The 12,973-nt window shown below is 53.7% G+C and overlaps 4 protein-coding genes across 4 annotated transcripts; 1 reads left to right on the plus strand and 3 right to left on the minus strand.

The window, feature by feature from the left end:
• Window positions 1-4,876: 4,876 nt before the first annotated feature.
• On the minus strand, window positions 4,877-5,734 carry J4E90_001704 (uncharacterized protein; the record flags this gene model as incomplete). Its single annotated transcript, XM_051431288.1, has 1 exon — window positions 4,877-5,734. The coding sequence occupies one exon, from the start codon at window positions 5,732-5,734 to the stop codon at window positions 4,877-4,879; it is 858 nt and encodes a 285-aa protein (XP_051294422.1).
• Window positions 5,735-7,720: 1,986 nt separating this feature from the next.
• On the minus strand, window positions 7,721-8,734 carry J4E90_001705 (uncharacterized protein; the record flags this gene model as incomplete). The annotated part of the gene is made up of 1 exon (XM_051431289.1): window positions 7,721-8,734. The coding sequence occupies one exon, from the start codon at window positions 8,732-8,734 to the stop codon at window positions 7,721-7,723; it is 1,014 nt and encodes a 337-aa protein (XP_051294423.1).
• A 225-nt stretch (window positions 8,735-8,959) lies between these two features.
• Window positions 8,960-10,705, plus strand: ALG11 (asparagine-linked glycosylation protein; the record flags this gene model as incomplete). Its single annotated transcript, XM_051431290.1, has 3 exons — window positions 8,960-9,270; window positions 9,326-10,452; window positions 10,509-10,705. 3 exons carry the CDS (start codon window positions 8,960-8,962, stop codon window positions 10,703-10,705), a joined length of 1,635 nt encoding a protein of 544 aa, XP_051294424.1.
• A 467-nt stretch (window positions 10,706-11,172) lies between these two features.
• On the minus strand, window positions 11,173-12,696 carry J4E90_001707 (uncharacterized protein; the record flags this gene model as incomplete). Its single annotated transcript, XM_051431291.1, has 1 exon — window positions 11,173-12,696. One exon carries the CDS (start codon window positions 12,694-12,696, stop codon window positions 11,173-11,175), a length of 1,524 nt encoding a protein of 507 aa, XP_051294425.1.
• Window positions 12,697-12,973: the final 277 nt, after the last annotated feature.

Genomic DNA, 12,973 nt, shown 5'->3' on the forward strand with positions numbered 1-12,973 from the left:
AACGACATGTCCTCTCCTTGCATGGTGGCGTCCATAATGTGCGCCTTTTTGCTTGTTAGAGCCCCAACGACCACGCCCTCGGTACCAGCTTCCCGACGTTGACTTGAAGAAATCCTCACTACCAAGGCCATGTTGGCCCTGTGTCATGATTTCGAGCAATCACGAGATTCATGGCATTTAGCCTTAGTTTCCATTCTTTGCACAGCATTGCCTGTCCACACTCCACATTGTGGTGTTGAGCTTGGACTCAAGCATTGATTGCTTCGGAACCGGCGACCGCCCGCCGAAGAGACGCCAGGTGTACATGAAACCGGACCGATGTGGACCGTAACCACTGTTTGATCGATGCACTGATGTGTCTGCGCTGGCACACTGTGAGCAGAAAAAGGAAAGAGGTAAAAGACATGCTGGTGGTTATCAAACTGCTTCAAACATAGGGCCAGCCGTACATGCTGGTGCCGATCCTATGCCGTTGCCGATGAGTCAATCGGCTGACGTCGTTACGGAGCGACGTTGGTTACGTTTGCCCTGGATCCCACGACAGCCTGCAACACGCGAGTGCTTCGATCGGGTTACCTGTCTCCCCAACAAGACGCCCGTCTAGGTATCTCCTTGGTGTTTTTCACGTCGTTCGTTTCACGGCTCTTGACAAGGCAGTTGAGGTCCATGCTACCTCGTCATCCCACTTTCTGGATGTCTATCTGCAACCGTGTCCCGGCTTGCGTCTCAAGCGCAGCGACGTCTAGATCCCATCCCTTCCCCCTCATCTCGTCCCCATATTTTCCAAACGTCGCCCGGACGTCCTCCAACGTCTGCCTCAACTCAGCCTTCAGGCGATCCTTGGCCGGAGGTAGTGCTTCATTGGGCTGATCACCCGAGTGCCCATTCCCATCTCGGGCCCTCTTCGCAAACAACAGTGCGTGAGCCCATGCTTTGAGATGATCCGTCGGTCCACACTCTGCTTTCAGTGCAATGGAGATATAAGATGCGGATGCAGCGGGACACATGATGTATGCCTCGCTGGCGAAGACGGTTAGTAGTTCGGAGATTTGTATAGTCCGCAGAGCGAGCGAGCCCGTTTGCCTATTTTCTTCCCCAATACGGCCTAGCATATCCTGGAGAGATACGCCAATCTTACACTGGCCGAGCACTTCGTCGTCGGACCAGCGCAATACGTCACCTCTGTGGAAGATGCGCTCGCGCTTAGACACTTCGGTCGGACTCAGCACGACGCCGTGCTGGAACATGTTGCTGAACAGGATGTTGGCGCGCTGCCTATTGAGGGATGCGATGCTGACGGCCCTCACAGCGGCATAGTTGGTGGCGAGATGTATTCCTAGCAGGAAGATGAGTGTGCTCCATGTCGCAAAGGGTGAGGTGATGTAGGATACTACCAGGCTGCCTGCCTAGCCGGCGTATTAGTCATCACATCAGCAGTGTGTAAGCTCGGCGGTACTTACAAGCATACCCATTAGAGAGATGACTGTCTCTTGGCTCGAATCTTTCTAAGCATTAGTCAGTAACGGTCATGTGTACCCAACCTACACTGCGCCCCACAGCATAAGTCGTAAGCTATCTATGCAGATCTGTGTATTGGGCATGATAGCACATGGTCTTAACACCCATTGTAAGACACGTGCTTGTAGACATCCGATTGCTTTTCTGCTCGCTGTTTCATAGTGAAGAAGAAAAGAAACAGCAAACTCACAGCGTTCACCTCCCCCAGATTCCCCTTCTTTGCAAAATGCGCACTCAAACTCGCTTTCGCACTTCCCGCACAAACCCCACATAGGGCTCTCAGACAGCTCGAGAAGCTCAACACAGCCACGCGGATGGGTTTGGGGAAGGCGGGTGATAGGCAATCGAGCACCATGGCTGTGTCGTTGAAGACATCGGCGGCTAGTCGGTACATTTTGCATTCAGGCTCGAGGGCTGTGCCGAGACGGTGCGCGAAGAGGATCGTAGCGATGCGGCCGGTAGATTCTTGGAGTACGGAGAGGAGGAGTGCGGAAGTGGGGGAGGCGGTTGAGTCGCCGACGCCGACGCCTGGGTGGGTGGTTAGATGGGTGGTGGTGGGATTTGCTGTTGGGTGTCATCGCGATGGAGTGTCTCCATGTTAGGTGCTTGTGATGTACAGTCCATTCTCTTGAGAGCCTTGTTGACAACGCAGAGTACCTGGTTTACCCAAGGATGGGGGAATCATATGCTGAGTATACTCCATGCCGCACATGGAAACATACCTTCCAGAACAGCTCTCGAGGCCAACATCCCCGCAATTGACGATGAGAATGCTTGAAGCGAGTCCTACATGAACATATCCCCATCAGCTTTCCTGTGTTCCTGATACTCAAACTCAAACTATCGTGCATCAGAAGAGGAAAGGTCTGAGTAAAACATACATAAATCTGATAATGGATATAATCCTCCGTCACACTCTGCGGATATCCCGTTGGCAGAAAAACATCAAGAAGGCGTTGCGCATAGCTCTTTGCTTCTGTGGGATACTAAAATGGTGGAGATGTTATGTCAGTGACCGTAAACACATAGTACACCAACGCGTCTCTGGAGTCAGACTTGCAGTACAGACACAGAGATATTGAACGCAAGTAAACCAAATAACTCATGACGAAGTAAGACGAGACGTGCATACAACGTACAATCACATCAACCCTCTTGCCTTCGGCAGAAGTAATATACTGCGCCACCAAATTCCCCGCCTCGTCTCGCTCGGCTATCTCCAGCGCCATCGATACGCGTGCAGACAGTCGAGTGGTGTGAGAATGGAATGACTGGTGCCCGCGTGAAAACGCCCAAGGTCGGTGCAAGTGGCTTCGCAATATCGCGCTAGGGTCCTGTCTCCGTAAACGGTTTGGTGGAATTGGTGGAGTGGAAGTACGCGGGGAGGGGGAGGATCGATGGGGGAAGAGGGGCTGGAACGAACGGAACCCGTGTGTAGATCCATCGCGCTTACCTACCTTCCACGATCGACCACTTTTTGTTGGTTTCCATCAGCTTTCATCTCATGTACAATCAGCTTGCTTGTTATGCTTGCTACCACACTCCTTTGTATGTAGCAAGCACACTGCTGCTTATAGGCAGCTTCCATCTCATGTTAGATGAATCAATACACTCATTTCTCCATCCAACACTTTTGTACATCAAACACATATTCCCCACGATTTGACGAACATCTCACTCCACTTCCCATGGTATTCTCTCCACGACCCCCGTTCGTTTGCGACGGTGTGGAAGATGATGCGCCGCTTTACCATTTCCCTCCTGTCGGCCATGGAAGCGTGGGACTGTGATCTGTGCACCCCAGCTGTATGAAGCTAGCTTCAGCTCTTCATCTATCGCGGAGTATCCTCGTTTGATTGCCTTGTATAGCTATCCCAACAAAAACCCCTTTACTGCACTGTATTTCACGTTCCCACAAACGGCTTTCCCTGCAACGAGGTGAGCCGTCCGTGTTGGGTCTTGTTGTTGAGACCGGAGAGTGCTATACGGATACGACATGAGATGGCTGCGTGAGCCGCTGTCTACATGCACTATAAAATGATGTGAGATTTCGGAGGTATTATTCTGGGCTTGCGTGTCTTGGGGTGGGTGATGTGCTTGATGGGTGTTAGAAGGGATCTTGGAGGCTTTTAGGGAAGGAGACCGATTGGTACACGTACTGGCGCAGGGAGGAAGGCGTGAAGCGGGATGAGGCGGAGGAGCTGTATGTGTCATCTTTGCTTATGTGCATGGTGACTGATCGGTCAGCCGTGTTATCGGTAGTCTTTCTCAAGGTTGTAGCTAACGTATCTTCCCTTAAACACCTACTCATCGCACTGGAAGCTTTACTGTTTCGTGGCGTGTGAATACCAGAAGACATGCTCGTCTCACGGCAAGTACGATCAAAGTACGGTCTTTCCTCCTGTATCTGATAGAATACGATGAGTTCTCAAGCCACATGTGGTGTTGAATACAGTAGTCGTCGTGACAAAGATGCACTACATGCCTTTCAGTGAACCTACTAATATCACGTGTTGCGACATTGCTCCTCCAGAACAGCGGACTTCCCGAGGTCGTGTATCTTCGTATCAGCGCAAGCAAGTGGCCTTTTGGAGAGACTGTGCGTGATACAGCCTACCATGGGCGATAAATTCCAGAGTCGTGGGAAGTGTGATGATGACTAAAAGTCAAAATCCTGGCGACAGCATTCTCGATTTCTGTAACGTTCTTCGGAGAAGTCTGGTAGACAGAAGTTATGATTCGATCAGATAGAGCGGGTTGGCTCTAATTGCTTTACAGTTACGAATGATGCTGCGACAGAGGATATGTACACTGCATGCTACAGTCTCTTTCGTCCAACACTACGTAAATTCTACGGCTTGTGATTAGACCAACATACGATCCGTCTCTTTACACTCATGAGCATACATGGCTGCAGCCGGAGAACAAGCAATTGAAGTATACATTACATTGAACTGTCTTCTTGCAGTGCATCACTGCCGTCTACCCGCAATCCTGCGCAATAAGAGCGCGACCCCCTTAACCTAACAATAACCTGGGTATCTAATCGTGTATCCGAATGTTAAGTGGCGGTACGCAATTCCGCTGCATCGTGCCCAAGATATTGTGTACCATGCAGCGTGTACCAGCCACGCTCTGCAACCCTCCCTCCACACCTTGTAAAACACCGTGAACTCCAAACATTATGTATACCCAAAGTACGAGACTGAGCTCGTATGCGAAGGCCGTGATTCGAAGAAAGACTTAAGAAGCCAAAGCCGACCTTTGAGAGTCATGGTCGCCCATCGTGCGATCCCCAGTGCCTGTCATGACGCCGTTATGACCACTCGGCGTTACTACAACAATGTCACGCCACCGCTCAAGCATCCCCATCCTCCCTTTTCCTAACCCCCGCCCTTCCAAACCTCATTTTGCCTCCTAATCGCTCTACCTCTTCGACGGCTGCATCTCGTTGCCTCTCCAACTCTTTGATGTAGTCGATGGCCACTGCCAGCACCATGCTCTTACTAGGCTTCACTGCGCCCGTATCCGTGGCATCACTCTGCGGTAACATGGGTACTGCCCGACGTAGTCGCTCTAGCTCTGCATTGAGCTTTTCGCGGTACTTGCGCTCGACTTCGGTGTGGGGCATGCATTGCGTCCGGGCGATTTTGGCGGTAGTGGTTGCGGTGGGCTCAGAGGCGGGGCGGTGGATGCGAGGCCGGCCTCGTTTGCGTGGAGCAGGCGGCTTGAGTGAGGTATCCTCGGGAGAGATGCCGTGGAGTGCGGTGGGCGATAGGGATATTGGGCTGCCGTGGCCAGTGGGCGGCGTCGGTAAGGGAGAGGGGTTGGACGGATAGCCGTTGGGGAAGTCGGTTGCAGTGTAGGCGTGTTGGAAATCGGCTGGGCAGCTCAAGGGCGTTGAGCTGTAATTCGGCCATGCGTTCAGAGGAGCTTCACCGCCTGCGCTCGTTGCACTGACAAGTGATGGTGTGCTGACGTAGCTGTTGGGTACCGGTGCACTCCAATTGACATCTCGGGCCCCTGGCGTGATGGATCGGTTGAAGCACTGGCCGCTCCTGCTGTCGTAGGTATTGAAACCATAGTCGGAAAGTGCGGGATATGACTCCGTGAGGTAAGCGTCGATTTCGTCTGGTGATGGGAAGGCATCGCTGTTGGGAGAGTACATTGGGTTATTCGCGGCCACAGGGAAGGCAGGCAGATTAGAGAAGTCCATCTGGGTGTCTGGATGCCGCGGAGTTGTGTGGGAGGGCGATTATTCCTAGTCACTCAGGTTCGGCGAAGTCTTATGGCAGTATATATTCAAGGGCTATTCGTCCTGTCGTCACTCTGTCATCAGCCTTCCCTTGGTATCCTGGCTAGTGATGGTGCCGGTGATCGGGTTGAAGCAGAATATCGAACGATCAACAGGAAACACACCGGCTTTTGCCAGCTCCCAGAGACTGCGGTAGGCTTGATTGCGCTGCGCCTAGAAGATTCCGAGCTCGGGCGCGCAGCGAAGACGGCGGAGAAGCAACCCGCTGGACCACTTGTCACACCAAAACTCAGCTCCAACCAGATCCCGGTGACAAGACTTTTTCATAGCCTTCTTGCAGCCATGATAACCGCCACTTGAATGGCCAAACTGCTGGTAATCTCGCAGCGCCCAGTTTTATCATACGATCTGCGCCGGGGTTGGGAGTCTAGAATGGTCCATTCAGTACAGTTGTAGTACGCGATGCCCGCCTCCTCACGGTGTGAGACGCAGCTGTCGTTCCCATGTTGCAGAGTGCCGTGACGTCGATGCAGGTGCTCTGCGAAGTTCGACGCGGGGAAGAAATTCTAGCCGGACAACCCTCCCACATCGAATCACAGCCAGCGAGCTGAGGCACTATACCCAATCAATTCCAGGCGGTGACATCCGGTAATACTTTTCTCAGCACCTGGATCTATTCAGCATATGGTCATCGCCGTCTGCTTTGTCCTTCCAGCAGCTTCCACTTCGCTTACCATGGGCATGCGACTTGGCAACGAGCGGGCTCGGTATGTTCCGGTTAGTAACCCTGGAGGATGTTCACGTGGCTCGATTCAGATCGAGATCAAACTGGCAGTGAATTCCAGAACAGTCGGCTCTCGTAAGGGGGCGTATGCTGGTCCTCTCGACCACTTCTGAACATCTGCAGCAGCGATGCAGTTATTATGTTCTACGGTGAACATCATGTCATCACGAAACACCTGAACCCCAAGTCACGACCAACAGGTATAGGTGCATCACCAACGCTCTTGCATTCCTATCACTTATCAACTAGCGCATCATGCGATGGATGCTTTGAGGGTTTTACGACCTCAGCTCGTCTTGGAGTGAGCAGTTGTTTCTTAGATCCTTGGCTCCTGTGCCAGGTCATACTAAACCGCTAGCGCATTCTCGAGATGTTGAAGAGCAATTAGCTGAACACCCCCTTGATCATTTGCACTGCGGAATTCATGACTGCGCAAAGCTTGATTTCTTGGCTTTCAGTTGGAACAATGTACCCTCAAAGGATTTGCAGGATTTTGTTACTGCGTGACAAACAGATGCGACACGGCGCCTTCCTGGGGATTGTCTGATTCGAATCATGGAAAACCACAAACTTTTCTGTACACAGGCCATCCCCCACTTAGGGTGGTCGCAGAGTTTTAGGTGATTACTATAAGCACAACCCTTCAATCTAGCGTACAGCCATATCCCAGTATGTCGGTTTGCTCAATATCGTAATCATATCAAATAAACTCACGTAGATGCCGAGACCAAGACTGGCGAATTTGTTGTTGAGTAGGAACCAGGGGTTGAGACTTGTTCAGATGCAGGCGGGGTGTTTGTTCTGGCGTTCATAGATCGGTTGGTTTGTTTTCTGTGGTGTCTCCGGGTTAGGTAGGAAAAGTTGTGTTCTTCCATCTCTGCAACTATCATGTTGACCTTCCATTCCTCAGAGGCAGTAAGCTGCTGGCTAGAGACTGGGACCTACAGGCAGTCTAGACCGTATAGAGGATACTGCGAGTATCTGTGCTGAGAAACCATATACCCGGACCTGTTGGTAGTGACCACAGCCTCCAAGACACTAGGTCAGACATTTCCTGCGCCGCCTGTTTCCTCACCCAGATGCTCTCTTAAGATTCGCCTGTGGCAGTGAAGTGTTGCGATGGTAGTCCAAGGCTCATGGCAGTGTACAACACTGGCGAGACCTCACACTTTCCGCCCTTTCGAAACAGGTGGTGGTGGCGGCATGATAAGCGGCCTCTTACACGCCGTGAATCCTCGTGGCGCTGGGTACTTTCTGTCCAGCCAGAGATTCCATAGCATGACCGAGGCTGTACTCGACGACCAGTACAGCATCAGTGCGGCAGGTAGATGCTGACACATGGGGCCGATCAATAGAGCCACCCAGAGTAAAGTCCTTCGAAGTATACCGGGCCACCTCCGATTTTTAGTGCTTTCGACACTATTCTTCGAGGTGTAGATGTTTGCGAACATGATGGCTGATGCAATGAATGGGAGGGCACCTGTAGGATCTGGAACAAGTAGATCCTGGAACCAGAGCACCCCCTCTGTTGCCAGCGAAGGCTCAAAATATGCAGAAGGTGTTACACGCGCAACGGTTTCCCCAAGCTCGTTCGTCATCGTTGTGCCTTCGCCTTTGACGGCTGCGACCACCATGCCTACCAGACCATCATGAGCGCCGCATTTCTGCCGTATGACTTCGGCCATGGCGATGAATATAGGTAGTTGCCCAAACGTCCACATGATTTGGCCACTTAAGCTGACCTTCCATCTCTTATCAATCGCCGACGTGACTTCCTTTATCTCTTTGCTCGCAGTTACGACACCCTGTTTTATTGTTCTGAAACCGCCGCGCTTCAATACCTCGTCACGTTTCTTGTAAGCAAGTGCTTCTCGGAGCGGTTGGAGACCAATGTATCGGGCCATAAGAGCGCGCGACCGAGTCCCGAATGTCGTAACAAGAAGACCGCGGGTGATGAAGGCGGTGATTGGTATGGCGGCATACCATGGTACGGCGGTGTGGACGAGCGACATCAGCTCATGGGGAAGGTACAGGATGGCATCGACGAGGGGATCCTGTCGCGGGGTCGAAGCGTGGAAAGCGCGAGCCGATGGTCGGCATATCGAAGATGTAGACGTGGAGGAGGTTCTCGGAAGCAATTGGCATGCTGGCTGCCGCAGGAGGCGCGACGACAGCATCTTGCCGTAGTTTTGGTGTTGCAGCTGGATATCAAAATGTCCGATTCCCGAGAGGAAGAGGCTCCAACTAGCGCGTCAGGGTCCCACGCTCTCGGGCCGGCGCCAGGAACGAACCGATGTCATCCCACCTGAACAGCTGTCGCTTTGCCCAAACATTTGCCCATGGCTGAGTGAGTCCTCGCTGTCTGCCTCTTCCACTGTGTCCCCGCCCGGCGTTGTTTCACGATGGGTCTCTTACCCATCTTCCTCTCGCTACTGCTACCCGCACTCTTGGCTACCATCTTTCTTCCTAAGACCCTGCGCTTCGCTGCGGAAATAGTGGGACAACACCTCCGACGATCCTCCCGTACACGACGAGAGTTACTACTGGCCAGGGTAGCAAGCGAGACCAAGACATTCGAGGCGCAGCAAAAGAACAAGAAGAAAGAGGACGATGACTGGGAACAGGTCGGGAATACACCTCCTGGCAGTGCAGTGAAGGATGGACCGGCGGATAGCGAATGGGACGGCATAGTGGGCTTCTTCCACCCTTTCTGGTATAGATAGCATGCTCATGGACTAAGAGTTGTCGCTGACAGGCTGTTCGTATAGCAATGCAGGAGGCGGCGGCGAACGAGTCCTTTGGGCTGCGATTCGAGCAAACCAGAAGCGCTGGCCGAAGGCTACTTGTATAGTCTACACCGGCGACCACGACGTCGACAAAGCCGCCATATTGAAGCGTGTCAAAGACCGTTTCAACATCCAGCTATACCCGCCGACCGTTCACTTCCTCTACCTCACAACCCGCGACTGGGTACTCGCAAGCACATGGCCGCGATTCACACTACTGGGCCAATCTCTCGGCTCTCTCATCCTCGCCTATGATGCCTTCAGTCTTCTCGTGCCCGACATATTCATCGACACCATGGGTTACGCCTTCGCCCTCGGCCTTTCGTCCTTCCTCTTCCCGACCGTACCGACCGGCGCATACGTACATTATCCGACCATTTCCACCGACATGCTAGACTCGCTGCAGGCTGGGGGCCAAGGCATCAATGCAGGATCAGGCGCAGGATACCGAGGCATGGCAAAGAAGAAGTACTGGCAACTCTTTGCCAAGTTATACAGTAAAGTCGGCAGCACCATTGACGTGGTAATGACCAACTCTACATGGACGCAAAGCCACATCAAGTCTCTCTGGGAACCATACCGTATCAAACGAAGCAAGGCAATCGACATCGACGTCGTCTTCCCGCCCGTCGCAGTCGAAGAAGTCATAGAGGCCGTTCCAGTCTCCGAGTCTAGCGAGAAGGACCGTGGCCCTTACCTGCTCTACATCGCGCAGTTCCGACCAGAAAAGAACCACCGACTGATCCTCGAGGCCTTTGCATCCTTCCTGCACTCCAAACCCGACCTCCCAGCGTACCCCAACGATACCCCGAAGCTCGTTCTGATAGGTTCAGTACGGAACTCGCACGACGATGCAAAGCGCGTCTACGAACTGAGGCTTCTAGCACACGAGCTGCACATCAAGGACAACGTCGAGTTTATTTGCGATGCGCCGTGGCCGCAGATGCTAGAGTGGATGCGCAAAGCCAGTGTGGGAGTGAACGCCATGTGGAACGAGCATTTCGGAATCGGAGTGGTGGAATACCAAGCCGCTGGCATGATCTCTGTAGTCAACAACTCCGGTGGACCCAAGCTGGATATCGTGATTGAGGTCGACGGAAAACCTACCGGTAAGTCGAAAGCACCTCGTAATACCATATCCAGAACACTACTAACCTTTCACCAGGCTTCCATGCCACAACCGCAGAGCAATACGCCGACGGCTTCCGCAAAGCCCTCACACTTTCCCCCGAAGACACACTGGACATGCGACAGCGGGCTCGCCGGTCAGCGGAGCGCTTTACCGATCAAGTATTCGCCGAGAGGTGGCTGAAGAACACGGAGAAGCTCGTTGCCCTGCAAATCGAGCGCACAGCAAAATAAGGAGCGATTCACAAGACTGGGAGCATGGCGTTATACTGGGAATTTTCGATACCACACGTGAGCGTTGGGGCGGTTGCATACCACTTAGGAGTCTAGCATCCGATATGAATTCAACTTCTTGCTATCTGTATGTCACGGAGTACGCGGGTAGAAGTGATGAGTGATTTGCACATGTGCTGGCTGAGCTTTGTTGTATTCTGTCCCTTCTTTAGGGGGTTATAGCTACGTAAAGATATTCAAGTGGATGTAAACATCCCTATCCAGGAGTCCTTAACGCAAGTTCGATCCGACCGATCCAAACAGGTCGTCATCCTTACTAGCATAGCTTTTCGTAAAACGAGCATTAAGCGGCTAAAAGCCAATCGGTGAATGAATACAGCGCAAACAGCATGATAGCAGCAGAAGAGGAAGAATCAAAGTGGCGGGACCAGCCAAGCCAAACCAAGAATGCAAATAATGAAGCCAGATCAGAATCGCTCGAGTTCCTGGAAGCGCTCAACAGGGTCGGCGAAAGACCGCGTCAAGCCGACTGATGCCCAAAAGTCGTCACTGACATCTTCCCTGCGCGCGAGACGCTCCAGCAACGACCGCGCATCACGGAGCTCCTGATCGAGTGGTGGCGGTTGCGGCGATTCCGCGGGTATGAGTGGAGGCATACCCTCGTAGTCGTTGGCGCTCACGGGTTCCTCTGCTGGTCCGTCGAGCTGGGGGATTTGCGGTCTCTGCGGCGCTTCCGTGTCGGCATCCCGCCAGATGCCAGAGTTGTAGAAGCTGTGAACGACCTCGCTGGCGTCGCGGGATCGGTCGATTACGCGGAGTCCGTAGCGTTCTGTATCCCGCGCAGGAGGTTCGCTGGAGAAGTACGATGGGCGCATTCTTCGGCGAGGGGCGGTCGAGTCTGAGATATTCAAGCGATTCCTGCGGGCCTCTGTGCCGGTACGACGGCGTATGCTGCCGCGTACGTCCATCTCTTCTTCTTCGGTGTCGGAGGCTGAGTCGTCCTCCGAGGTATCGCATGCCCGCATGAATTGCTCGTTTTGTGGAGGGGAAGGACGTCGTGATGGCACTGTAAGGTGGGTTTGCGACGATACGGCCGAGTTGGCACTTCCTGCTCGTGAGCTGGGATGCGAATTTGTAAATGAGGCTGCCGCTGCGGCTGATGCGAATGATGACCCCGCACTTGGCGCGACGGGGTCGTCCACGACGGTGGTGAGGAAGCTGTCCCATTGCAACTGATCTTCAAAAGGACTGACGCTGCGATTCCGGTCGCCTAAGCCATCCAGCGCACCAGCTGGACTCCAGGACTCGCGCAGAGAGCTGGCAGGTAGCGGTCCGTCAGCAATGGTGCGGCGACCCATTCTACGCAGCGGAGGGAATGCCACAGCGTGGTTCTCGCCTGTTTCGTGGCTCTCCTCAGGCGCATTCGCACTATCATCTCGCGTCGATCGATCAGCACGGGGGCTCTGAGAACGCGTTGATCGTCTGGTAGCGCGACGGTATGATCTATATTCGCGCATGGCTGCAAATGGATCTTGCGCATCGCGTTGTGCCTCCGTTTCGGACGTCCGCGACGCTGCCGCTGGCGCAAATCCCGGGGTGAAAGCGGGCAGGGGGCGGTCATGGTCGGGTGTGGCGCGCGTCTCGTACGCGCGCATGTAGCCATCTAGGCGATTGCGCGACCGGCGCACGCTGCTCTCGTCGCGTTGTAGAGTAGGTGGGTGTCTGGAAGGCTCGTTGCTGCGGTATTCGGTCCTCGACACTTCGGGGACGGGTGGCGGTGCCAGACGCGCGCGATGCGACGAGCGAGGAATCCATTCAATATGCGGACCGGAGATGAGGAAATCCGTGTCGAGGGCGCCGTGAGGGCGCGGTGACCTGTTGGGTCTGACGCGGCGGCGGATGGGTGAGCGTGAGCCGGCAATGTCAGCCCTCAGTGCGTCTTTCTTCGCGTCTTCTTCGCGATTAATGTTCCATCCGATCGGGATACCCATGGCGCCAAATGTGTGATCTGCTTCGTTCCAAAAAAGATGGGTGAGGTGCGGTGTTGATGGTGACGCGCCGGATGATGCTAATGGGATGGGTCGGAGAAGGAACTAGGGCGGCAGAGCGGCGCACGTCGCAGCCGCCTTAACCAGGACAGTGAGGCTGAAGGGTCCGGGGGAGGCGCAGAACTTCAAGCGGGATGACAGCGCTGGCACTTGTCTCCCAACATTCATATAGCAAACGTCTTTAGTCTAGATTATCACCTCTGGATAGCTTGTCTCAGCT

Source organism: Alternaria incomplexa (genome assembly GCF_024043165.1).
Source record: "Alternaria incomplexa strain BMP 0042 chromosome Unknown scaffold_2, whole genome shotgun sequence".
Lineage (NCBI taxonomy): Eukaryota > Fungi > Ascomycota > Dothideomycetes > Pleosporales > Pleosporaceae > Alternaria > Alternaria incomplexa.